The sequence below is a fragment of the Salmo salar genome, unplaced genomic scaffold (genome assembly GCF_965601325.2).
Source record: "Salmo salar unplaced genomic scaffold, fSalSal1 ptg000414l, whole genome shotgun sequence".
NCBI lineage: Eukaryota > Metazoa > Chordata > Actinopteri > Salmoniformes > Salmonidae > Salmo > Salmo salar.
Genome location: NW_027675380.1, coordinates 595,001 through 622,195, shown reverse-complemented (window position 1 = coordinate 622,195; position 27,195 = coordinate 595,001). Strand labels below are relative to the sequence as shown.

The 27,195-nt window shown below is 41.8% G+C and overlaps 2 protein-coding genes and 1 long non-coding RNA gene across 3 annotated transcripts in view; 2 read left to right on the top strand and 1 right to left on the bottom strand.

Annotated features, from left to right (window-relative positions):
• LOC145875995 (uncharacterized) overlaps window positions 1-27,195 on the top strand; it is a 459,138-nt gene that overhangs the window by 251,576 nt on the left and 180,367 nt on the right. The window lies entirely within an intron of this gene.
• LOC145875977 (uncharacterized) lies at window positions 15,509-16,801 on the top strand. Its single transcript, XR_014391386.1, has 2 exons — window positions 15,509-16,169; window positions 16,248-16,801. It is a non-coding gene; the product is annotated as an uncharacterized LOC145875977 (long non-coding RNA).
• LOC145875976 (tripartite motif-containing protein 16) overlaps window positions 25,932-27,195 on the bottom strand; it is a 10,749-nt gene continuing 9,485 nt past the window's right edge. The window contains exon 6 of the mRNA XM_082971753.1: window positions 25,932-27,195. This exon is cut by the window's right edge and continues 188 nt beyond it. Within this exon, the coding sequence (XP_082827879.1) occupies window positions 26,866-27,195 (330 nt within the window). The 3' untranslated portion in view covers window positions 25,932-26,865.

Sequence of the window (27,195 nt, the reverse complement as noted above, 5' to 3'; positions counted from 1 at the left end):
GACACAAACAACACAGAGTTACAAGTGGGATAAACAAACGTACAGTCAATAACACAACAGAAAAATCTATATACAGTGTGTGCAAATGGATTAACCTGTTGGGGATAGGATGGAAAAGAAGTTCAAGAAATGGTCAGACAGGCCACTTCCTGTAAAGGAATCTCTCAGGTTTTGACCTGCCATTTGAGTTCTGTTATACTCACAGACACCATTCAAACAGTTTTAGAAACTTTAGGGTGTTTTCTATCCATATGTAATAAGTATATGCATATTCTAGTTACTGGGTAGGAGTGGTAACCAGATTAAATCGGGTATGTTTTTTATCCAGCCGTGTCAATACTGCCCCCTAGCCCTAACAGGATAACAATGTCCTAGGATTGTCATCTGATGAAGATCATCAAAGGTTAGTGCTGCATTTAGCTGTCTTCTGGGTTTTTGTGACATTATATGCTAGCTTGAAAATTCCTGACTTCTCTGAAAAGTTGCATATCGCAGAGACTATTCAATGTTTTTGTGCTGGTCGGGGGCAGTCAGACCTGGAGTGAACCAAGGGCTATATCTGTTCTTAGTTCTACATTTTTTGAAAGGGGCTTGCTTATTTAAGGTGGTGAGGAAATTATAATGAAAGAATAATCAGGCATCCTCTACTGATGGGATGAGGTCAAAATCCTTCCAGGATACCCGGGCCAGGTCGATTAGAAAGGCCTGCTTACAGAAGTGTTTTAGGGAGCGTTTGACAGTGATGAGGGTTGGTCGTTTGACCGTGGACCCATAACGGATGCAGTCAACGATCGCTGAGATCCTGATTGAAATCAGCAGAGGTGTATTTGGAGGGCAAGTTGGTCAGGATAATATCTATGAGGGTGCCCATGTTTATGGATTTAGGGTTGTACCTGATGGGTTCCTTGATAATTTGTGTGAGATTGAGGGCATCTAGCTTGGATTTTAGGACGGCCGGGGTGTTAAGCATATCCCAGTTTAGGTCACCTAATAGAACCAACTCTGAAGATGGATAGGGGGCAATCAATTCACATATGGTGTCCAGGGCACACCTGGGAGCTGAGGGGGGTCTATAACAGGCGGCAACAGTGAGACTTATTTCTGGAGAGATTCATTTTTAAAATTAGAAGCTCGAACTGTTTGGGCATGGACCTGGGAAGTATGACAGAACTTTGCAGGCCATCTCTGCAGTAGATTGCAACTCCTCTCTTTTGACAGTTCTATCTTGACTGAAAATGTTGTGGTTGGGGATGGAAATTTCAGAATTGTTGGTTGCCTTCCTAAGCTAGGATTCAGACACGGCCAGGACATCACGCAGGGCCTGGGTTAACCTCTACATCACCCAAGGAACAGAGGAGTAGGATGAGGGTACGGCTAAAGGCTATCAGAATTGGTCGAATAGTGCGTTGGGAACAGAGAATAAAAGGAGCAGATTTCTGGGCGTGGTAGGATAGATTCAAGGCATAATGTACAGACAGGGGTATGGTAGGGTGCGGGTACAGTGGAGGTAAACCTAGGTGTTGAGTGATAAGAGAGGTTGCATCTCTGTAGGCACTAGTTATGCTAGGTGAGGTCACCGCATGTGTGGGAGTTGGGACAAAAGAGCTCTCTGAGCCATGTTGAGTAGGACTAGGGGCTCTGCAGTAAAATAAAACAAGGATAACTACCCTAAACAACAGTATACAAGGCATATTGACATTAGAGAGACATAAAGCGAGGCATAAAGCAATCACAGGTGTTGATTGGGAGAGCTAGCTAAGACAACAACGGGTAATACAACAGTTAATCAGCTAAGACAACAACAACAGGTAAAATGGTGATGAATGGGCAGAGAGGGTCAGTTAAATACACACAGGGCCTGAATTCGAGGCTGGGGCCGACAGATAAACAAAACAAACAAAATGGAGTACCGTGATTAATGAACAGTCCAGCAGGCATCAGCTATGTAGCCAAGTGATCATAGGGTCCAGTGAACGGGAATATACGAAACAGGGAAGCCGGTAAGTAGTCGTTACTATGCTAGCCGGGAGATGCGCCTGGCTCGAGGCTAACTGGTGCTAACTTCGGGACAAGGGCGTCACCGACGTCCTGCAAAGGCCGGTTGAGGGCACATCGGACGGAATTACGTCGGCAGACCAGTCGTGATGGATCGGTGGAGCTCCGTGTTGACAAAGGGTACAGGCCAAGTGGCAAAATAGCTATTGTAGCTGGAGTAATTTTGTTTGCTAGCCGGGAGATGCACCTGGCTCAAGGCTAACTGGTGCTAGCTTCGGGACAAGGGAATTAGCCACTATAGCCACTCCGGTGCAAAGGTCCAGAGCTTACGGCAGGAATCCGGTGATGTAGTGGCTTCTAGTCGTCTTAGTGAAGAGTCTGGGAGGCATCAGCTGTGTAGCTGAGTGATCATAGGGTCCACTGAGCAGGCCGGGAGATGGGCCTGGCTCAACGCTAGCTTCGAGGCTGGGCCACTCGGTAGCAGCTAGCTAGCTGTGATTATCCAGTGTAATGGTCGGCTTGTCACCAAAAACACTCACAAACTTTTACAGATGCACAATCGAGAGCATCCTGTCGGGCTGTATCAAACGCCTGGTATGGCAGCTGCTCTGCCCATAACCGAAAAAGGCTCTCCAGAGGGTAGTGAGGTCTGCACCACGCATCACCATCACCAGAAACTATAGGAGCATAACATCAGAATTTACGAAGGCAAGCAGCAGCGGGAGGAGTAGGCTAAGGAAGAGGTTTTTTTCTGATGGTTAGGCTCTTGTATCTGAGGGGTGTCATCAATAGCCCATAATGACATAATGACAAAGTTAAAACAGGTAAAAAACAGAAATACCTTATTTACTGAAGTATTCAGACCCTTTGCTATGAGACTCAAAATTGCTTTCAGGTGCATCTTGTTTCCATTAATCATCCTTGAGATGTATCTACAACTTGTTCGGAGTCCACCTGTGGTAAATTCAATTGATTGGATATGATTTGGAAAGGCACACACCTGTCTATATAAGGTCCCACAGTTGACAGTGCATGTCAGAGCAAAAACCAAGCCATGAGGTCGAAGGAATTGTCTGTAGAGCTCCGAGACAGGATTGTGTCGAGGCACAGATCTGGGGATGGGTACCAAAAATAATTCTGCAGTATTGAAGGTCCCCAAGAACACAGTGGCCTCCATCATTCATAAATGGAATACTCTTCCTAGAGCTGGTCACCCGGCCAAACTGAGCGATTGGGGGAGAAGGGCCTTGGTCAGGGAAATGACCAAAAACCTGATGGTCACTCTGACAGAGCTCCAGAGTTCCTCTGTGGAGATGGGAGAACCTTCCAGAAGGACAACCATCTCTGCAGCACTCCACCAATCAGACCTTTATGGTAGAGTGGCCAGACAGAAGCCACTCCTCAGTATAAAGCATATGACAGCCCTCTTGGAGTTTGACAAAAGGCACCTTAAGACTCTAAGACCATGAGAAACAAGATTCTCTGACTTGATGAAACCAAGATTGAACTCATTGGCCTGACTGCCAAGAGTCACATCTGGAGGAAACCTGGCACCATCCCTACGGTGAAGCATGGTGGTGGCAGCATCATGCTGTGGGGATGTTTTTCAGCAGCAGGGACTGAGAGACTAGTCCGGAAAGTATTATGTGAAATTATTTTGATGTGATATTTAAATATTGTGTGAAATTACTCTGAATTGATATGAAAGTACAGCAATTTATGCTTCTAGAAACGTATTGCAATTGAGAATCAATTCACATTTAGATGGATTATTTGACTATTTTACCTGAACAGAGCCAGTCTACCTCTGAAAATAACATACAGTCCTTGGACCTTGAGGAGTAACGGGGGCAGCAATCAGCAGTAGAAACAATAACAAAGCGTACTCCCTGCCCGTTTCAGTAAAAAGCTGAGGGATGGGGCTGGAGAAATGTAACCATCCATGATATCAACATTCTAGTTTTAACCATGTTTTGAGGATATACAGTGTTTGTTTATATTTACTGACAAACATTGGAGTAAATAAAAGCTTATATTTTGGGTTCTGATGGGGTTCGACAGTTGAACTAAGCTCATGAGGCATTTATAAGTGAATTCTTCAAGAAACAGATGGGTACATATCATTAATGTATAAGTCCCCAAATGGATGTAACAACTGCTGATTGCCCCTTTAAGAGAACATCTTGGGCTAATCTAATAGGAGATATTGAGGACTACAGTATTTCAGGCATTGTCATTGGATGCATTTGATCAATTGTTAACGTTTTGTTGATGGTCCACTCTTGATGTTCTACACGTTACAGTGTAGCTTCAGCCATTCCTACAGAACAACATTAAAGTGTAGAACCCCTTTACTGCATATTGGTTCAACGACTGCAGAGACGGTACTTACTGGTGTTAAACAGATCTCCAACATCCTCTTCTTCCTCCAATGTGACAGTCATCTCCCCCTCCTCCTCTTTCACTCCAAAAACTGCATCCTCCTCTTCCTCCTCTTCTTTTACTGTAACATCCTCCTCCTCTTTCACTCTGAACGCGTCTTCCTCTTCTTTCACTGAAACGTCTTTCTCTGATTCTTTCACGGTAACAGCCTCACCTTCTACTTGTTTTTGTATTGTAACAGCCTCCTCTTCCTCCTCCTCTTTCACCAGAGCTTCTTTCTCCATCCAGCAGACCTCCTCTTTAACAGGAGGAGAGTAGCTTAGTGAACTCATGGTCGGGGATGTTAGCTAGCTAGCATTAGCGACTAGCCTAGTTCTAAGCTAACTTAGCAAACCAGCTAGCTGACAAACAACGTAAATATATAATAAAATGAGCCAACAAGTACATACGACAGAAGTGTGTTTAATACACAGAGACTAATATACACCAAAACAGTGTAAAGAGCGTGAATGTTGTAGCTATGTTTGCTAGAAAGCTACCGAGGTGTCTGACTAGCTGTTGTTGTTGAAGGAGCGTCCCGTCCACTAGATTATACGTCACACTGGCAGCATCGCCTGAACCTAAAAGACGCACATCGCCATCTGCTGACTGGACTGGGCAACGCAGTTGAGGAACCAAACGTTTATTTTTCATTTATTTCAGAAAAGTTTCATATTATATTAAGTCGTTCAAAGAGAAGCATGTGTTGATTGATTCGTTTTTAATGAGTTAGAATTTAATACAAACTTTACACCCACTACATATTTTCATTGAACCATACTTCTGACATGGATCATTTTGACCCCAGAGGCATATCTTTTATCATAGCCAAAATGTGGTTCATTCAATTATTCCAATTTTTAATGACTTTGTCAAACAACTTGTTCTTAATAAATTTAAATCATGGTTTAGTGTTTCTGTATCAAAATTGACTTTTAATTCAAATCCTTTGGAGTCATTTTGACCCCAGCCAAAAGCACCTTTGTTAAATAGGACGTTTATTTCAAATCAAATCACATTTTATTGGTCACATACACATGTGTAGCAGATATTATTGTGGGTGTAGCGAAATGCTTGTGTTTCTAGCTGCGACAGTGCAGTAATATCTATCAAGTAATATCTAACTATTTCACAACATAGACCCAATACACACATATCTAAGTATTTGAATCTAGGTTTCTCTGTAGACATGATCCATCCCACCAGAGGGTGGAGGGGCTCCTGTATCAGTGGTTTTGACAGATAGACACCTGCAGACACACTGTATAGTGCGTGTACTCTCCATGTACTCTCCTAAGATTGGACTTTTCTATACCACGTATCACATGACTGTGTACAAAACTGCCAGCGGTAGAAAACTCTGCCAGAGGTAGAAAGCCCTGCCAGTGATATACAGAGCATTCGTAAAGTATTCAGACCCCTTCACCTTTTCCACATTTTGTTACGTTACAGCCTTATTCTAAAATTGTATAATTTTCCCCCCTCATCAATCTACACAAAATACCCCATAATGACAAACCAAAAACAGTTTGACATTTTTGCAAATTGATTAACTTAAGTATTCAGACCCTTTGCAATGAGACTCAAAATTGAGCTCAGATGCATCCTGATTCCATTGATTATCCTTGAGATGTTTCTACAACTTGATTGGAGTCGACTTGTGGTAAATTCAATTGATTAGACATGATTTGGAAAGGCACACACCTGTCTATATAAGGTCCCACAGTTTACAGTGCATGTCAGAGCAAAAGCCAAGCCATGAGGTCAAGGAATTGTCCATAGAGCTCTGAGACAGGATAGTGTCGAGGCACAGATCTGGGGAAAGGTAGCAAAAAATGTCTGCAGCATTGAAGGTCCCCAAGAACACAGTGGCCTCCATCATTCTTAAATGGAAGAAGTTTGGAACCACCAAGACTCTTCCTAGAGCTGGCTGCCTGGCCAAACTGAGCAATCGGGGGAGAAGGGCCTTGGTCAAGGAGGTGAACAAGAACCCGATGGTCACTCTGACAGAGCTCCAGTGTTCCTGCCAAGTTAGCAGCTACTCTTCCTGGGGTTTATTATGAATCCCCATTAGTTCCTGCCAAGTAAGGTCAGGGAGCTCCGCCCCTTTCAAGCAAAAGGTATAAATGATGGGTTATGAACAAACAGGTATAAATGATGGGTTATAAATTAACAGGTATAAATGATGGGTTATGAACCAACAGGTATAAATGATGGGTTATGAATTAACAGGTATAAATGATGGGTTATGAACTAACAGGTATAAATGATGGGTTATGAATGAACAGGTATAAATGATGGGTTATGAATGAACAGGTATAAATGATGGGTTATGAATTAACAGGTATAAATGATGGGTTATGAATTAACAGGTATAAATGATGGGTTATGAATTAACAGGTATAAATGATGGGTTATGAATTAACAGGTATAAATGATGGGTTATGAATTAACAGGTATAAATGATGGGTTATGAATTAACAGGTATAAATGATGGGTTATGAATTAACAGGTATAAATGATGGGTTATGAATTAACACATCCCCTGCGAGCCCAGGCATTTCAATACCTTCAGGATTTCTTACGGTCCATGTGCAATGTGTATGGTTACCTCTCTATCTCTTCTTTAACAAGCTCAACACCCTTTACACATGTACTGTACAGGAATTATCACATTGGCTGGCAGAAACATTTATTGGGCCATCGAAGCTGTCTCAGTGAGAGACTAGTTGATTATGGACTAACAGTCTAACAGCTTGAAGGTCACAACTCACGTTATTCTGGTTAAACAGAGAGAGACCAGTTGATTAAGGAGTGGGGATTTTTTGACAATTAGGAAATAATATGTCATGTTTTACTAGTACCTCAGCCAGCATTGTGAATGGTTAGGAAATAATATGTCATGTTTTACTCGTACCTCAGCCAGCATTGTGAACGGTTAGGAAATAATATGTCATGTTTTACTCGTACCTCAGCCAGCATTGTGAACGGTTAGGAAATAATATGTCATGTTTTACTCGTACCTCAGCCAGCATTGTGAACGGTTAGGAAATAATATGTCATGTTTTACGAGTACCTCAGCCAGCATTGTGAATGGTTAGGAAATAATATGTCATGTTTTACTCGTACCTCAGCCAGCATTGTGAACGGTTAGGAAATAATATGTCATGTTTTACTCGTACCTCAGCCAGCATTGTGAACGGTTAGGAAATAATATGTCATGTTTTACTCGTACCTCAGCCAGCATTGTGAATGGTTAGGAAATAATATGTCATGTTTTACTCGTACCTCAGCCAGCATTGTGAATGGTTAGGAAATAATATGTCATGTTTTACTCGTACCTCAGCCAGTATTGTGAATGGTGTCTATAACTAGTGGTTTCCTCATTACCAGATAAACTACATCCATAACTAGTGGTCCATAACTAGTGGTTTCCTCATTACCAGATATACTACATCCATAACTAGTGGTTTCCTCATGACCAGATATACTACATCCGTAACTAGTGGTTTCCTCATTACCAGATATACTACATCCATAACTAGTGGTTTCCTCATTACCAGATATACTACATCCATAACTAGTGGTTTCCTCATTACCAGATATACTATATCCATAACTAGTGGTTTCCTCATTACCAGATATACTACATCCATAACTAGTGGTTTCCTCATTAGCAGATATACTACATCCATAACTAGTGGTTTCCTCATTACCAGATATACTACATCCATAACTACTGGTTTCCTCATTACCAGATATACTACATCCATAACTAGTGGTTTCCTCATTACCAGATATACTACATCCATAACTAGTGGTTTCCTCATTAGCAGGGAGGTGTTTCTGCAATCAAATTGCGTGTGCATTGCCCTCGTGCTGCAATTTTAGCAAACACAGAAAGGGGCCTATATTGGAGACCAAAAGTCGTCTGGCACACTGCTTAGAGTTTCAACAACATGAATAACTTATTTCTAGTTACTACTAATGTGAAAACAAGACAAAATATGATTGTTGCTAAGTTGACTGTCTTAATTGTCAAATAATTTAACAGACCTCAATTGTTGTAGAACTTCATGGGTATGATCTGGGCATCACCTTTTACCTCAAATAAACAGTGGATTTCTGCTGTTGTGGGACTTTAACCATCTGTCTGACTTTGTTGTTCACACAGGAGAGAGACGTGACTATCGTGGGTCCTCTGGGGAGCCTCAACAACCTCATGATGCTGACGAGGCAGAGAAGAGTCTCTCCAGATCAGAACTCCTCAAGAAACACCTGCAGCGACCCACAGGGAAGAGAACTCACTGCTGCTCTGACTGTGGGAAGAGATTCACCTCATCAGGCATTACAATTCATCAGAGAACACACACAGGAGAGAAATCTTATAGCTGTGATCAATGTGGGAACAGTTTTGGTCGATCTGGAGAACTGACAGTGCACCAGAGAATACACACAGAGAGAAACCCTATAGCTGTGATCAATGTGGGAAGAGTTTTGCTGCATCTACCAATCTGACTCTACACCAGAGAAAACACACAGGAGAGAAATCTTATAGCTGTGGTCAATGTGGGAAGAGTTTTGTTCAATCTGGCCATCTGACATTACACCAGAGAACACACACAGGAGATAAACCTTATAGCTGTGATCAATGTGGAAAGAGTTTTGCTGCATCTAGCACTCTGACGCTACACCAGAGAACACACACAGGAGAGAAATCTTATAGCTGTGGTCAATGTGGGAAGAGTTTTGTTCAATCTGGCCATCTGACAGTGAACCAGAGAACACACACAGGAGAGAAACCATATAGCTGTGATCAGTGTGGGAAGAGTTTTACTGAGTCTGGGGGTCTGACTAAACACCAGAGAACACACACAGGAGAGAAATCGAAAAAGCTGTGATCAGTATGGGAAGAGTTTTTTACTGAGTCTAGTCGTCTGACTAAACACCAGAGAACACACACAGGAGAGAATCCTCATAGCTGTGACCAGAGATAATTTGATAAAAGATCTCTGATCAAACATCAGAAAATACATACATGAAGGAGTTGTTTCATGATATCAATGAATTAATGTCACAATGTAGAATGTTTTAACATTGTAGTAGGAGTATTTTAATGATGTCCCAATGTAGAACCCTAAACGTTTGTCCCCTGTTCTATTGATTTCAGCATGGTATGGATATTAACCTCAGGGGGAAAATCCAGGCTCTGAAATGGAAGAGTTACTATTTATGTGATTTAACAAAAAGTGACTAACAAAAAAGTTGTTACACTTACCATGTTGGTGACCCACTGGAATCAAAATGCACCACTTCAAAATGTAGCTAGCTGTTTTCTACAAATTGTCCTCTAACCAGGGATGTACACATTATTCCCAGATTCCATGTGGTTTTTGAGCTGTTAGTTTTAACATGACGTGCAACCTCATCTCCCTTCTGTCACACAATTGATTTCAACATGATATCGATGAGTTATGACAAATAAGTGTTGTGTTCCTTTGTTTAGCGACCCCTACATTTAAATGCATCACTCCAAAATGTAGCTGACTGTCTTCTGCAGGTTGTCCTCTAACCAGTGAGGTAAAATATATCTCCCATTTCCATATGTTTATTTTTTAGTTGTGTTAGTTTCAACAGCACGTACAACCTGATTTCCCCCCTAATCGATATCAGTGATTTATTGCTACTTGTCAAAACAACAGCGTTTTTGGTGCTTGTGCAGTTTATAAGGTGCTTGTTTAAAGAAATACAAGTAAAGTAATATTGTGGCAGATGTTTGTGTTGATAGTACATTTATGTTTAGGTTTTCAATATATCCCAAGCTGTTTCTGCGTATTGGTTATTGATTTGGACACGTTAAAACTGTGTTTTGACATCGGGCTATCCCACCTAGTTAAATGTAATTGAAAAGACGTTGAAAAGAAGACTATGCCCGACATCCAATATATGTTCGGTTTTTGTTGAAAGTGAAAGTTGAGAAGATGTCGTTTTTTTCAATGTACTTGCAGCCTATACACATGGACACAGTATAATAAATTGGTCTATAATCAATTTTATGAACAATCCTACATCACTCCAGTATTTATTGACAACATTCAAATGCTAATTGTCTTTATTCCACTACTGAAGAAGCATGACTCAAATCACCTCATATTTCAAACATTCAGCCTGACAAAAGATACATGTTTTATTATTCCATGCCTCACCATTAAGTTAATTATTGCCAATACATATTAACAAAGGGGTGTACATTTGGTCACAATTTATTTTGACTGCATGTTTTTCCGTATTGGAGATGAGTTTTGTTTGGACTCGTTCCAAGGGGACGAGAGTTCTAGAAGCTAGTGAGTTTTAGGAAGACGAGAGTTCTAGAAGCTAGTGAGTTTTAGGAAGACGAGAGTTCTAGAAGCTAGTGAGTTTTAGGAAGACGAGAGTTCTAGAAGCTAGTGGGATTTAGGAAGAGGAGAGTTCTAGAAGCTAGTGAGTTTTAGGATTCTATAGAAAGAAAAAGGAGAAAAGAAACTATTGTATATTATTATTTAGAAATACGTGTTTTTTTCTTGTTTTTAATTGTTGACATCCAGTAGACACCATGTTTATATTGGTGAAGGTGAAGCATTGTAGTTGATTATAATGTGAAATGGAAGTTGTTTTCTGTTGGTGGTGAGCAAATTTGTCCAAAAGAAATGTAGGATATATTTGTTGTCTTAAGGGGGAAGGTGTTAAAGGCTTTGGTTTTTCCATTTATGGTTTGAGGTTGGACGTTAGCACGTCTAGCTCGTTAGCAGGTCTAGCTCGTTAGCACGTCTAGCTCGTTAGCACGTCTAGCCCGTTAGCACGTCTAGCTCGTTAGCCCGTCTAGCCCGTTAGCACGTCTAGCTCGTTAGCCCGTCTAGCTCGTTAGCGCGTCTAGCTCGTTAGCACGTCTAGCTCCGTCAGCACGTCTAGCTCGTCAGCACGTCTAGCTCGTTAGCTCGTCTAGCTCGTTAGCACGTCTAGCTCGTTAGCTCGTCTAGCTCGTTAGCACGTAGGACGCACTGATTGGTGTCACCTCGTTAGTCAGTATGTGTTACACCTGTGCTGGCTTGTCCATCTCGTTAGTGGGAAGGTGTTTCACCTGAGCTGGTCCAGGGCCCAGCCAGCCATCTGTGAACTGAATGAAAACTAGAATCTGTGTTTACTAGGTAAGACCATTTATGATATAGTATAAGCTAGTAAGGTGCACCTGTAATTATTTTAAACATATACTTGATTTAAACCTGTAATAGTTAGTTAGCGAAGCTAACGTTAGCTAGTTCATTATCACAAAAGTTAGAACTGCTCTAGATTGGAAACTTACGTTAATGAGAGTAAAGCCATGTTGGCTTTATGGAAACTTTTTTTAAACCTGTACTTATTCTAAACCTGTCATTATTTTAAACCTGTACCCCATTTTAGAAGTAATGAAAAATGTATGAGTTGCATTATCCTTGGAACTAACCATGACATAGAAATGTGGAAATATTCCTGCAGGTTAAAATATTGTTGAGTGGCAATACTGTGTTATCTCAAGAAGAACTAACCAATCTCAACATGACAGAGAGTAAGACAGGAGAACCTATTTCAACATGACAGAGAGTAAGACAGGAGAACCTATTTCAACATGACGGAGAGTAAGACAGGAGAACCTATTTCAACATGACGGAGAGTAAGACAGGAGAACCTATTTCAACATGACAGAGAGTAAGACAGGAGAACCTATTTCAACATGACGGAGAGTAAGACAGGAGTCCCTGACCTTATCTTCTCTCAAGAAGATGTCTGGTAGGCAGGGCTGGGCGATATGGACCAGAAGTCATATCCCGATATATTTAGGCTGAATATCGATATAAGATATATATCCTGATAAAGTGAGAGCAAATGTTCAGTCAAAGTCAAAGCCAGATATGACATGTCTCAAGTAGTTTTATTGAAAGCGGCTATTTCAGTGAACAGTTGAAAAATCAAATGAATAAATAATAAACAGGGCTCTTCACCTGGTTCAGATTAAATGCTCAGCTGTTCAAATAACAATAACATGTAAACATAAACACTGTAGAACAACAGGACGACCTTTTGGAAATCAAAGCTCCATAAGGTGCACATTTAAATAAATACAAATATCTTAAACAAAAATAGCCTATAAAATAAAATAGGCCTATCTTTTTCTGAAATAAATATTATATATATTTATGAGAAAAGTCAACTTTTTTTTTAGTTTGACAACTTTTAAATGGCTTATTAAAATCAAATTACAGATTTCTTCTCCTTTCTAACAAATCCACAGATGCAAATAACGAACATTACAAAATAATAAAATATGACAAACCCTAGTAAGGGCAGCAATTATATATAAATAAAGAACAAAATAAAGTGCTCAGTTTGAGAAAATGTTTTTTAAACATCAGCCTGAGATTACCATTTGCTTTTTGTTAACTCAATTTCTTATCTGAACAGCCTCAACCAGTTGCACAACAAACAGACTATCAACTCAATAAACATTTTCCCCCTCTTTTTTTACTTTGATAAACAGTAATGCTGTCTTGAGGTAGACATTAGAAGACAAGCGTGTCCTCCTTCGTTTAAAGATTTTGTGCGAGAAACACCAGCCTGTCAACGGCATCCGGCTTCAGAGATGCTCTGTGGCAGGTCACGATATTGCCACTGCAGCTGAAAACCCTTTCGGAGGGTGAACTGGTAGCTGGTACCAAGAGATACTTTTTTGCCAGGTGGCTCAGAGCTGGAAAGACAACTTCATGATCCTTCCACCACTTGAGGGGATCAGTGTCACTCTCCACACTTGCTGACTGCAAGTAACTTGACAGTTCATTTTCAATAGCCTCCCTCTTGGTTGGTGGCGCAGTGGTGGTGGCTGTGCGCTGCTTGAAGAAGCTTGCCAGTGTCTTAGCTTTTGGTGCCACTGCTGCTTCTCAATCTGCAGGCTCAGGCACAGTTGGCACACGTAGGTAAGGCGGTTGACAGCTGCTCTGATCAGCCAGTAGCGTCTCCACCTCCAAGACAGCTCTGTGCTTCAATGCATCAACTTTTTCACTTGGGATATAGGTGGCCCTGAAGCGTGGATCCACAAATGAAGCCATCTCCAATAGGTCAGTAGTGGCTGGGTCAGAATACTTGCGGTTGAGGTACTCAACAATGCTGGTCTTGATCGATTTGCAAAGCTCGCTATCACCCTCTTCACATGCCAGGAGACTGTCGTTAAAAAGGTGCAGCACAGGTTTTACATATGATAGAGTGACGTACTCCTCACCTGACAAAGCATCGGTAAAGTCCTGGAGAGGTTTCAGGACCTTTTGGACTGCTTCTAGGACCTCTAAGTCCTGCCAGGTAGGGACAAGGTGCCTGGTCTTTTTGTCATTAGACAGGACTTTGGCCAGTGCTCCTTCCTGCTCCAGGACTCTCTCTATCATCTGCTGCCTTGATCCCCAGCGTGTGGCAGACTCGGTTATGAGTTGGTGACTTGGCAGACCCAGCTGAATCTGGACTTCAGCAAGATGTCTCCTTTTCTTCCAGCTGTACCAAAAACAGCTTACAATTCTCTTGCACAGAGAAATGGCCCGGGTGACGCGCTTGTCATTCATGCCATGTCCTGTCAGAATCATAAAAAAAACTATTAAACAAATGTGCTTATGCGAGAAATTTGACTCTGTTTTCACTTTAACACACTCATACAACTAAGTGCTTTCCAAAATCAAGCTTTAGAAATATTCTACATTAATATTTTCTTGTTTCATAGTTTATTTTTTTTAAATCAACGCCAGTCCTAATCATAAATATCAAATATTATATTCATTTATTTTGTGAATTTGAATCCTGTAAGTGATTTTTATGTATTATTATTTGTGTATAATTTATAAATGATGACTATACTGTATGTACATTTACTGATGTTTCGTTCTTGTTGTTGTTCTTAGTATTTATGCTTAGTATTTAATGCTACTTCATATTTCTACTCCACTAAAAACTCCACAATGTTTAGGCCTACCTACGTGTCAACATTAGTTTCTAGTTACTTTGCAGTTGGCTCTTCAATCCAGAGAAAAAACTATAGTCTATCATAATAACTAAATATGTTACCTTGATGATATCAACAGGCTAACCAGCATTTTAAAGTCATAATTACCTCACCTTTACCAGCTGTAACATTAAAGTGGTAAACACATCAATGCATCACTAATTCTTATCCAATAACCTAATAAATATGGTTCTGAAATCTACCATCCTGTATTGTAAGTGATTTTACTTTTAACACTTTATGTTTTGTGTTTTATTAATCATTTTTTGGCCAAGACAGCAGCATAAAACAAAACAAGTTGCAGACAGACACAAAGGAAAATAATGAAAAACTAATATTTTAATATGTTTTTTTATTTAAAGTAAAATATGTGAATAGTCCTTAATAAAACACTGCACTCCCCAATAGCCAAGTGTAGTCTGACCGAAGCACTGCATCCTCATCGTTCAGCTCCACCGCTCTGACCACGTCGCTCCCGTTGGCGGTTGTTATAGCAACCGGATGCTTTTCTTGGAGTTTCCCAGCTTGCGTCCTGCGAGGCCTCAGCTATATGCTCACCGGTGTGATCCTGGGGGGAAATAACTTGTTTTGGAGACACGACGCTGTTTTCATCTCCCCCAGTCGTTGAATGAAGTGAACATGTCACGCTTCATGTAAAGGCTCACATTGTCCTGCTCGACCACATATCGCTGGTCAACGCCAAAATGGGTCCCGTTAGCGAGCCGGTCAGCAAGGCTCTGCCTGACTTCAGTGGACATTTGTGGCAGTGCTTCTCGTGTAAAGTAGTTGGGAAGCTCATATCTCGGGTCCATAGTTTTCAGTAGCTTTTTTGAATCCGACTTGTTCCACAGTTGCAACAGGGACCATATCTTTAGCAATGTGATAGGACACCGCTGTAGTTATAGTACACCACTTGCCAATTTTCTTTTCATAAAGGCACACTGCGGGAAAATGAAGTTTGCAGTGAGCTTTGTTTCGGGGCTGGAGCTTTATCGGGTTGTCGACGGCTTGCGGCTGGGGCTTCTGCAGCGCGCAGTTTCACACACTCTTCGTATTGCAGTTTGTGCCACTGTTTTAGGTGGTGAAAAAGATTTGTAGTGCTTCCACCCCTGGCTGTAACTTTTTTTATGGCACTGCCTACATATAACGTGATTTTGTTGCTCATCTGATACTTTGAATCCGAACCATCTCCAAATGACTGAGCCAATGCTTTTTCTTTTACTAACCAATTCCTCGTCAAAACGCTCCGCAGACGCTGTTGCTTCCTCCATGTTTGTTGAAGTGTCTGTTCCTGCCCCTCCGCCCTCTGTGCATGAAAGAGGAGGCGCGGGGAGCAGCGCAGAGAGCTCCGGGTCTGCAGCTTGCTTGGAGCAAGAATCAAAGCGCAAATTTCAACTATATCGATATATGCGAAATGGTCTAATTTCATATCACATTTAAAATATATATCGATATATTTTTTATATCAATATATCGCCCAGCCCTAGTCAGGCTGATAAGAACAATTCTTATTTTGTATAACGGGTCACTTAGGATGGCAGTAGCATTGTTGACGAAATGCAGGCATCGCAGCAGAATTAGGAAGCGGTCTTGGGAAAAGAGGGTGGCAAAGAAGGGAGTTGCAAACATAGGATCTGTGCTCCAGTATTCTCTTAGGGAGTTCTTCTTTACTATCCCCATGAGGAGGACTGTCACCAGGAAGGTATACATTTCACTAATTGTGGTTGTCACCCATTTAGCGAGTTTCCCCCCTCACTCCTGGCTCTCTCTTCTCCTGTAGCTCCAAGGCATAGCGATTGGTCTCCTGTACTATGGTTTCCCACCAGCTCCTCTGTCAGAAACAACTTGAAGCACTCTGCCTCAGATGGAAATGGACTCCAGACTGGGACTCATCAAAACAAACAGCAGGGCCAGGAGGGGTGAAATGACTGGTGGCCTTCCAGCTACCACAGAACTCCTGTACTTCATCCACTGTCGGTCTCCCTCCATCACCACCAGCATCTTCAAAGGGACCTGGTACTTGGTCAGTGGACAAGGGAACCTCAGATTCAGGGTTCTCAATGGCTACAAGGTTGGGGGGGGGGGGGGGGCAGCTCCTCACTGTCAGAATCTGATTCCTGACTTTCAGACTCAGACTCATTGTCAGAATTGTAAAAAAAATCTCCAGAATTTCCACATTTGTGAGTTGTCTCCTTTTGAAAGACATTGCTAATGCTACAGCTTAGCTCACTAGCTACATACATAAACAACAACACTGAATGGCTCAGAGTGAGAGGGGACGTGATTGACTGCCGGCATGCGTCACTTGTATCAATAAATCACCATCAGAAAATGTTTTGTGAGGTAATTATTTGTGTATTTACTGTTTTATTCACATGTTTTCAATTCTGGGTGACAAATCATGCATTCCGATTCTTGCATAGATTGTAATGGGCACATATTATGTGTGTAAAATACTTATTTGAAGGTTATACTGATTATGATGAGCTATGTGTATGGAGCCATGTTTGTTGACATACAATGCATTCTGGGTTTCACGTAATCATCCGTTTGACCAAAGATGTTATAACAAAATGAGGTGAGTAAGAGTTCACTCATTTTTTGAGGACTTCCGGAAATGAATGGTGGGATGTGAACGACGGTAGATGACACACCCCTTCAACACTATAAACAGACCGAACTCATCTTGTCTTTTATTATCTTCGGTTTCTGTGAGGGGAAAAATGCATGGCTGCGCGCTGAAACTAATCGTCGGATTACTGTCGATTTCTAGAAAGTGTTTTACCTAATTATTTAGATCAATGGTGAGCTCACCCCGTGATGTGATTAATTATACATAGTAATTGCAATTAGCTAATTCATATTGTAGTTTACGTCAGCCGAGAGTTAGAAAATATGACTGCTTGTGTTGGGTCAATCTATCCTCAGTTAGCGCTACGACAAATGTAGCCTACATTTTTTCCGGTTAGGATGATTGTGTTGTGATATATATATATACATATATATATATATATACTTCTGTGAATATCTGAACCATTTGCATCCAAAAATAAACTGCTCACATTCTGGAGATAAACTTTGTAAGGACTGTGTGTGTGTTTTTGTGTAAATAGTTTCTGAAAAAAGTGTGTCCAGCTCAAACGCTGATTGTTGCGTCATTGGAAACTGTCCGTTCTAAACGAGTGTTCTAAATGAGTGTTCTAAAGAGTGTTCTAAAGAGCGTTCTAAATGAGTGTTCTCAATGAGCGTTGTAAATGAGCGTTCTAAATGAGTGTTCTAAAGAGCGTTCTAAATGAGTGTTCTAAATGAGTGTTCTAAATGAGCGTTCTAAATGAGTGTTGTAAATGAGTGTTCTAACTGAGTGTTCTAAATGAGCGTTCTAAATGAGGGTTCTAAAGAGCATTCTAAATGAGCGTTGTAAATGAGTGTTCTAAATGAGTGTTCTAAAATAGGGTTCTAAAAGAGGGTTCTAAAAGAGCGTTCTAAAAGAGCGTTCTAAACGAGGGTTCGTAATGAGGGTTCTAAATGTGTGTTCTAAATGAGTGTTCTAATGAGCGTTCTAAACGAGGGTTCTAAATGAGGGTTTTAAAATAGCGTTCTAAATGAGGGTTCTAAAAGAGGGTTCTAAAAGAGCGTTCTAAACGAGCGTTCTAAACGAGTGTTCTAAACGAGTGTTCTAAATGAGTGTTCGTAATGAGGGTTCTAAATGTGTGTTCTAAATGAGGGTTCTAATGAGTGTTCTAAATGAGGGTTCTAAATGAGGGTTTTAAAATAGCGTTCTAAATGAGGGTTCTAAATGAGGGTTCTAAATGAGTGGTCTAAAGAGCGTTCTAAAAGAGTGTTCTAAAAGAGTGTTCTAAAGAGCGTTCTAAATGAGGGTTCTAAATGAGGGTTCTAAAGAGCGTTCTAAATGAGCGTTCTAAATGAGGGTTCTAAAAGAGGGTTCTAAAGAAACGTTCTAAAAGAGCGTTCTAAAAGAGTGTTCTAAAAGAGCGTTCTAAATTAGTGTTCGTAATGAGGGTTCTAACTGTGTGTTCTAAATGAGTGTTGTTAATGAGCGTTCTAAATGAGTGTTCTAAATGAGTGTTGTAAAAGAGCGTTCTAAATGAGGGTTCTAAATGAGCGCTGTAAATGAGTGTTGTAAATGAGCGTTCTAAAGAGCGTTCTAAATGAGTGTTAGGCTATATAGTGCACTGTGTTTGACCAAGGTCCACAGTTAATTGTAGTGCACAATTCAGTGTTCTAATCACACAGCGCTTCAGGAACCACTGTAGAACGATCACACCCCGTGTGACAGGCAGACAGGTTAGGGTTAGGAGGTGTTACTAGACAGACAGACAGTCAGGTTAGGAGGTGTCACTAGACAGACAGACAGACAGACAGACAGACAGACAGGTTAGAGTTAGGAGGTGTTACTAGACAGACAGACAGACAGACAGGTTAGGGTTAGGAGGTGTTACTGTACAGACAGACAGGTTAGGGTTAGGAGGTGTTACTGTACAGACAGACAGACAGACAGACAGACAGACAGGTTAGGGTTAGGAGGTGTTACTAGACAGACAGACAGACAGACAGGTTAGAGTTAGGAGGTGTTACTGAACAGACAGACAGACAGGTTAGGAGGTGTTACTATACAGACAGACAGACAGGCAGACAGACAGGTTAGAGTTAGGAGGTGTTAATGTACAGACAGACAGACAGGTTAGGAGGTGTTACTATACAGACAGACAGACAGACAGACAGACAGGTTAGGGTTAGGAGGTGTTACTGAACAGACAGACAGACAGGTTAGGAGGTGTTACTATACAGACAGACAGACAGACAGACAGGCAGACAGACAGGTTAGAGTTAGGAGGTGTTACTGTACAGACAGACAGACAGGTTAGGGTTAGGAGGTGTTACTGTACAGACAGACAGACAGGTTAGGGTTAGGAGGTGTTACTATACAGACAGACAGGCAGGCAGACAGACAGGTTAGAGTTAGGAGGTGTTACTGTACAGACAGACAGACAGACAGACAGGTTAGAGTTAGTAGGTGTTACTAGACAGACAGACAGACAGACAGGTTAGGGTTAGGAGGTGTTACTATACAGACAGACAGAGACAGACAGACAGGTTAGGGTTAGGAGGTGTTACTATACAGACAGACAGACAGACAGACAGGTTAGAGTTAGGAGGTGTTACTAGACAGACAGACAGACAGACAGGTTAGAGTTAAGAGGTGTTACTGAACAGACAGACAGACAGACAGGTTAGGAGGTGTTACTATACAGACAGACAGACAGACAGGTTAGGGTTAGGAGGTGTTACTGTACAGACTGACAGACAGACAGGTTAGGGTTAGGAGGTGTTACTATACAGACAGACAGACAGGTTAGGGTTAGGAGGTGTTACTAGACAGACAGACAGGCAGGCAGACAGACAGGTTAGAGTTAGGAGGTGTTACTGTACAGAGAGACAGACAGACAGACAGGTTAGAGTTAGTAGGTGTTACTAGACAGACAGACAGGTTAGGGTTAGGAGGTGTTACTATACAGACAGACAGACAGAGACAGACAGACAGGTTAGAGTTAGGAGGTGTTACTATACAGACAGACAGGTTAGGGTTAGGAGGTGTTACTGGACAGACAGACAGACAGACAGGTTAGGGTTAGGAGGTGTTACTAGACAGACAGACAGGTTAGGGTTAGGAGGTGTTACTATACAGACAGACAGACAGGTTAGGGTTAGGAGATGTTACTAGACAGACAGACAGGTTAGAGTTAGGAGGTGTTACTGAAAAGACAGACAGACAGACAGGTTAGGAGGTGTTACTATACAGACAGACAGACAGGCAGACAGACAGGTTAGGGTTAGGAGGTGTTACTATACAGACAGACAGTCAGGTTAGGGTTAGGAGGTGTTACTGAACAGACAGACAGACAGGTTAGGAGGTGTTACTAGACAGACAGACAGACAGGTTAGGGTTATGAGGTGTTACTGTACAGACAGACAGACAGACAGGTTAGGGTTAGGAGGTGTTACTGAAAAGACAGACAGACAGACAGAGAGACAGACAGAGAGACAGGTTAGAGTTAGGAGGGAAAAAATGCATGGCTGCACGCTGAAACTAATCGTCGGATTACTGTCGATTTCTAGAAAGTGTTTTACCTAATTATTTCGATCAATGGTGAGCTCACCCCGTGATGTGATTAATTATACATAGTAATTGCAATTAGCTAATTCATATTGTAGTTCACGCCAGCCGAGAGTTAGAAAATATGACTGCTTGTGTTGGGTCAATCTTTTTTCAGTTAGCGCTACGACAAATGTAGCCTACATTTTTCCGGTTAGGATGATTGTATTGTGCTATATATATATATATATACTGCTCAAAAAAATAAAGGGAACACTTAAACAACACATCCTAGATCTGAATGAAATAAATAATCTTATTAAATACTTTTTTCTTTACATAGTTGAATGTGCTGACAACAAAATCACACAAAAATAATCAATGGAAATCCAATTTATCAACCCATGGAGGTCTGGATTTGGAGTCACACTCAAAATTAAAGTGGAAAACCACACTACAGGCTGATCCAACTTTGATGTAATGTCCTTAAAACAAGTCAAAATGAGGCTCAGTAGTGTGTGTGGCCTCCACGTGCCTGAATGACCTCCCTACAACGCCTGGGCATGCTCCTTATGAGGTGGCGGATGGTCTCCTGAGGGATCTCCTCCCAGACCTGGACTAAAGCATCCACCAACTCCTGGACAGTCTGTGGTGCAACGTGGCGTTGGTGGATGGAGCGAGACATGATGTCCCAGAGGTGCTCAATTGGATTCAGGTCTGGGGAACGGGCGGGCCAGTCCATAGCATCAATGCCTTCCTCTTGCAGGAACTGCTGACACACTCCAGCCACATGAGGTCTAGCATTGTCTTGCATTAGGAGGAACCCAGGGCCAACCGCACCAGCATATGGTCTCATAAGGGGTCTGAGGATCTCATCTCGGTACCTAATGGCAGTCAGGCTACCTCTCAATTTAGAACACACGTTTAGAACGCTCATTTAAACGCTCATTTAAACGCTCATTTAGAACCCTCGTTTAGAACCCTCGTTTAGAACCCTCATTTAGAACGCTCATTTAGAACGCTCATTTAGAACGCTCCTTTAGAACCCTCGTTTAGAACCCTCATTTAGAACCCTCATTTAGAACCCTCGTTTAGAACCCTCGTTTAGAACCCTCATTTAGAACCCTCATTTAGAACCCTCATTTAGAACCCTCATTTAGAACCCTCATTTAGAACCCTCATTTAGAACCCTCATTTAGAACGCTCATTTACAACAACAATCAGCGTTTGAGCTGGACACTTTTTTCAGAAACTATTTACACAAAACACACACAGTCCTTACAAAGTTTATCTCCAGAATGTGAGCAGTTTATTTTTGGATGCAAATGGTTCATATATTCACAGAAGTATATATATTTAATCACTGAACAGTAGCAGACCTAACTTCATCTGTTCCTGACTCTGGATAGTGGATTAAAAAGACCACCTGTTGTTACATCAACACCAGACATCATGATTCATGGAAATGGACATTGTATTTTATCAAATATGAAAACCTTAAATCTCTTCAAATTCAAATCAGTCAGAAAATAAGGATCGTACATAAAACAGAGCAGAATAAATCATCACATCTGGGGACCATCACCACCAGCATGACTAGTATCTATGTGGACCCTACTACAGTTTAACCAGCTCAGCTATAGACTACACCAGCATGACTAGTATCTATGTGGACCCTACTACAGTTTAACCAGCTCAGCTATAGACTACACCAGCATGACTAGTATCTATGTGGACCCTACTACAGTTTAACCAGCTCAGCTATAGACTACACCAGCATGACTAGTATCTATGTGGACCCTACTACAGTTTAACCAGCTCAGCTATAGACTACACCAGCATGACTAGTATCTATGTGGACCCTACTACAGTTTAACCAGCTCAGCTATAGACTACACCAGCATGACTAGTATCTATGTGGACCCTACTACAGTTTAACCAGCTCAGCTATAGACTACACCAGCATGACTAGTATCTATGTGGATCCTACTACAGTTTAACCAGCTCAGCTATAGACTACACCAGCATGACTAGTATCTATGTGGACCCTACTACAGTTTAACCAGCTCAGCTATAGACTACACCAGCATGACTAGTATCTATGTGGACACTACTACAGTTTAACCAGCTCAGCTATAGACTACACCAGCATGACTAGTATCTATGTGGACCCTACTACAGTTTAACCAGCTCAGCTATAGACTACACCAGCATGACTAGTATCTATGTGGACCCTACTACAGTTTAACCAGCTCAGCTATAGACTACACCAGCATGACTAGTATCTATGTGGACCCTACTACAGTTTAACTAGCTCAGCTATAGACTACACCAGCATGACTAGTATCTATGTGGACCCTACTACAGTTTAACCAGCTCAGCTATAGACTACACCAGCATGACTAGTATCTATGTGGACCCTACTACAGTTTAACCAGCTCAGCTATAGACTACACCAGCATGACTAGTATCTATGTGGACCCTACTACAGTTTTAACCAGCTCAGCTATAGACTACACCAGCATGACTAGTATCTATGTGGACCCTACTACAGTTTAACCAGCTCAGCTATAGACTACACCAGCATGACTAGTATCTATGTGGACCCTACTACAGTTTAACCAGCTCAGCTATAGACTACACCAGCATGACTAGTATCTATGTGGACCCTACTACAGTTTAACCAGCTCAGCTATAGACTACACCAGCATGACTAGTATCTATGTGGACCCTACTACAGTTTAACCAGCTCAGCTATAGACTACACCAGCATGACTAGTATCTATGTGGACCCTACTACAGTTTAACCAGCTCAGCTATAGACTACACCAGCATGACTAGTATCTATGTGGACCCTACTACAGTTTAACCAGCTCAGCTATAGACTACACCAGCATGACTAGTATCTATGTGGACCCTACTACAGTTTAACCAGCCTCAGCTATAGACTACACCAGCATGACTAGTATCTACGTGGACCCTACTATCAGTTTAACCAGCTCAGCTATAGACTACACCAGCATGACTAGTATCTACGTGGACCCTACTACAGTTTAACCAGCTCAGCTATAGACTACACCTCAGCGTGACTAGTATCTATGTGGACCCTACTACAGTTTAACCAGCTCAGCTATAGACTACACCAGCATGACTAGTATCTATGTGGACCCTACTACAGTTTAACCAGCTCAGCTATAGACTACACCAGCATGACTAGTATCTATGTGGACCCTACTACAGTTTAACCAGCTCAGCTATAGACTACACCAGCATGACTAGTATCTATGTGGACCCTACTACAGTTTAACCAGCTCAGCTATAGACTACACCAGCATGACTAGTATCTATGTGGACCCTACTACAGTTTAACCAGCTCAGCTATAGACTACACCAGCGTGACTAGTATCTATGTGGACCCTACTACAGTTTAACCAGCTCAGCTATAGACTACACCAGCATGACTAGTATCTATGTGGACCCCTACTACAGTTTAACCAGCTCAGCTATAGACTACACCAGACCCATGACTAGTATCTATGTGGACCCTACTACAGTTTAACCAGCTCAGCTATAGACTACACCAGCATGACTAGTATCTATGTGGACCCTACTACAGTTTAACCAGCTCAGCTATAGACTACACCAGCATGACTAGTATCTATGTGGACCCTACTACAGTTTAACCAGCTCAGCTATAGACTACACCAGCATGACTAGTATCTATGTGGACCCTACTACAGTTTAACCAGCTCAGCTATAGACTACACCAGCATGACTAGTATCTATGTGGACCCTACTACAGTTTAACCAGCTCAGCTATAGACTACACCAGCATGACTAGTATCTATGTGGACCCTACTACAGTTTAACCAGCTCAGCTATAGACTACACCAGCATGACTAGTATCTATGTGGACCCTACTACAGTTTAACCAGCTCAGCTATAGACTACACCAGCATGACTAGTATCTATGTGGACCCTACTACAGTTTAACCAGCTCAGCTATAGACTACACCAGCGTGACTAGTATCTATGTGGACCCTACTACAGTTTAACCAGCTCAGCTATAGACTACACCAGCATGACTAGTATCTATGTGGACCCTACTACAGTTTAACCAGCTCAGCTATAGACTACACCAGCATGACTAGTATCTATGTGGACCCTACTACAGTTTAACCAGCTCAGCTATAGACTACACCAGCATGACTAGTGTCTATGTGGACCCTACTACAGTTTAACCAGCTCAGCTATAGACTACACCAGCGTGACTAGTATCTATGTGGACCCTACTACAGTTTAACCAGCTCAGCTATAGACTACACCAGCATGACTAGTATCTATGTGGACCCTACTACAGTTTAACCAGCTCAGCTATAGACTACACCAGCATGACTAGTATCTATGTGGACCCTACTACAGTTTAACCAGCTCAGCTATAGACTACACCAGCATGACTAGTATCTATGTGGACCCTACTACAGTTTAACCAGCTCAGCTATAGACTACACCAGCATGACTAGTATCTATGTGGACCCTACTACAGTTTAACCAGCTCAGCTATAGACTACACCAGCATGACTAGTATCTATGTGGACCCTACTACAGTTTAACCAGCTCAGCTATAGACTACACCAGCATGACTAGTATCTACGTGGACCCTACTACAGTTTAACCAGCTCAGCTATAGACTACACCAGCATGACTAGTATCTACGTGGACCCTACTACAGTTTAACCAGCTCAGCTATAGACTACACCAGCATGACTAGTATCTACGTGGACCCTACTACAGTTTAACCAGCTCAGCTATAGACTACACCAGCATGACTAGTATCTATGTGGACCCTACTACAGTTTAACCAGCTCAGCTATAGACTACACCAGCATGACTAGTATCTATGTGGACCCTACTACAGTTTAACCAGCTCAGCTATAGACTACACCAGCATGACTAGTATCTATGTGGACCCTACTACAGTTTAACCAGCTCAGCTATAGACTACACCAAGCGTGACTAGTATCTATGTGGACCCTACTACAGTTTAACCAGCTCAGCTATAGACTACACCAGCATGACTAAGTATCTATGTGGACCCTACTACAGTTTAACCCAGCTCAGCTATAGACTACACCAGCATGACTAGTATCTATGTGGACCCTACTACAGTTTAACCAGCTCAGCTATAGACTACACCAGCATGACTAGTATCTATGTGGACCCTACTACAGTTTAACCAGCTCAGCTATAGACTACACCAGCATGACTAGTGTCTATGTGGACCCTACTACAGTTTAACCAGCTCAGCTATAGACTACAGCCAGCGTGACTAGTATCTATGTGGACCCCTACTACAGTTTAACCAGCTCAGCTATAGACTACACCAGCATGACTAGTATCTATGTGGACCCTACTACAGTTTAACCAGCTCAGCTATAGACTACACCAGCATGACTAGTATCTATGTGGACCCTACTACAGTTTAACCAGACTCAGCTATAGACTACACCAGCTTGACTAGTATCTATGTGGACCCTACTACAGTTTGAACCAGCTCAGCTATAGACTACACCAGCATGACTAGTATCTATGTGGACCCTACTACAGTTTAACCAGCTCAGCTATAGACTACACCAGCATGACTAGTATCTATGTGGACCCTACTACAGTTTAACCAGCTCAGCTATAGACTACACCAGCATGACTAGTATCTACGTGGACCCTACTACAGTTTAACCAGCTCAGCTATAGACTACACCAGCATGACTAGTATCTACGTGGACCCTACTACAGTTTAACCAGCTCAGCTATAGACTACACCAGCATGACTAGTATCTACGTGGACCCTACTACAGTTTAACCAGCTCAGCTATAGACTACACCAGCATGACTAGTATCTATGTGGACCCTACTACAGTTTAACCAGCTCAGCTATAGACTACACCAGCATGACTAGTATCTATGTGGACCCTACTACAGTTTAACCAGCTCAGCTATAGACTACACCAGCATGACTAGTATCTATGTGGACCCTACTACAGTTTAACCAGCTCAGCTATAGACTACACCAGCATGACTAGTATCTATGTGGACCCTACTACAGTTTAACCAGCTCAGCTATAGACTACACCAGCATGACTAGTATCTATGTGGACCCTACTACAGTTTAACCAGCTCAGCTATAGACTACACCAGCATGACTAGTATCTATGTGGACCCTACTACAGTTTAACCAGCTCAGCTATAGACTACACCAGCATGACTAGTATCTATGTGGACCCTACTACAGTTTAACCAGCTCAGCAGTACTATTATAATAGAGATTAAACCCAGGATAGAGGGGCTGAGTGAATGTGGTCTGGACTCTGTGGAGGAGGGTCATTGTGTCAGAGACCCTGTAGAAGGACAGAGTACCTGCCTTGTGATCCAGGTACACTCCTACTCTGGAGGACTGAGGGCCTGATACTTTAGTCACAACATTATTGTGTATGAAATAATAATCACCTCTACAGCACTGTAAACTCCAGGACTTGTTATTGTATCCAAATCCATTACCTCTCTCTGTTCTGCTGATGTCTTTATATGAGACTGCTGTATCAACAACATTACCAGT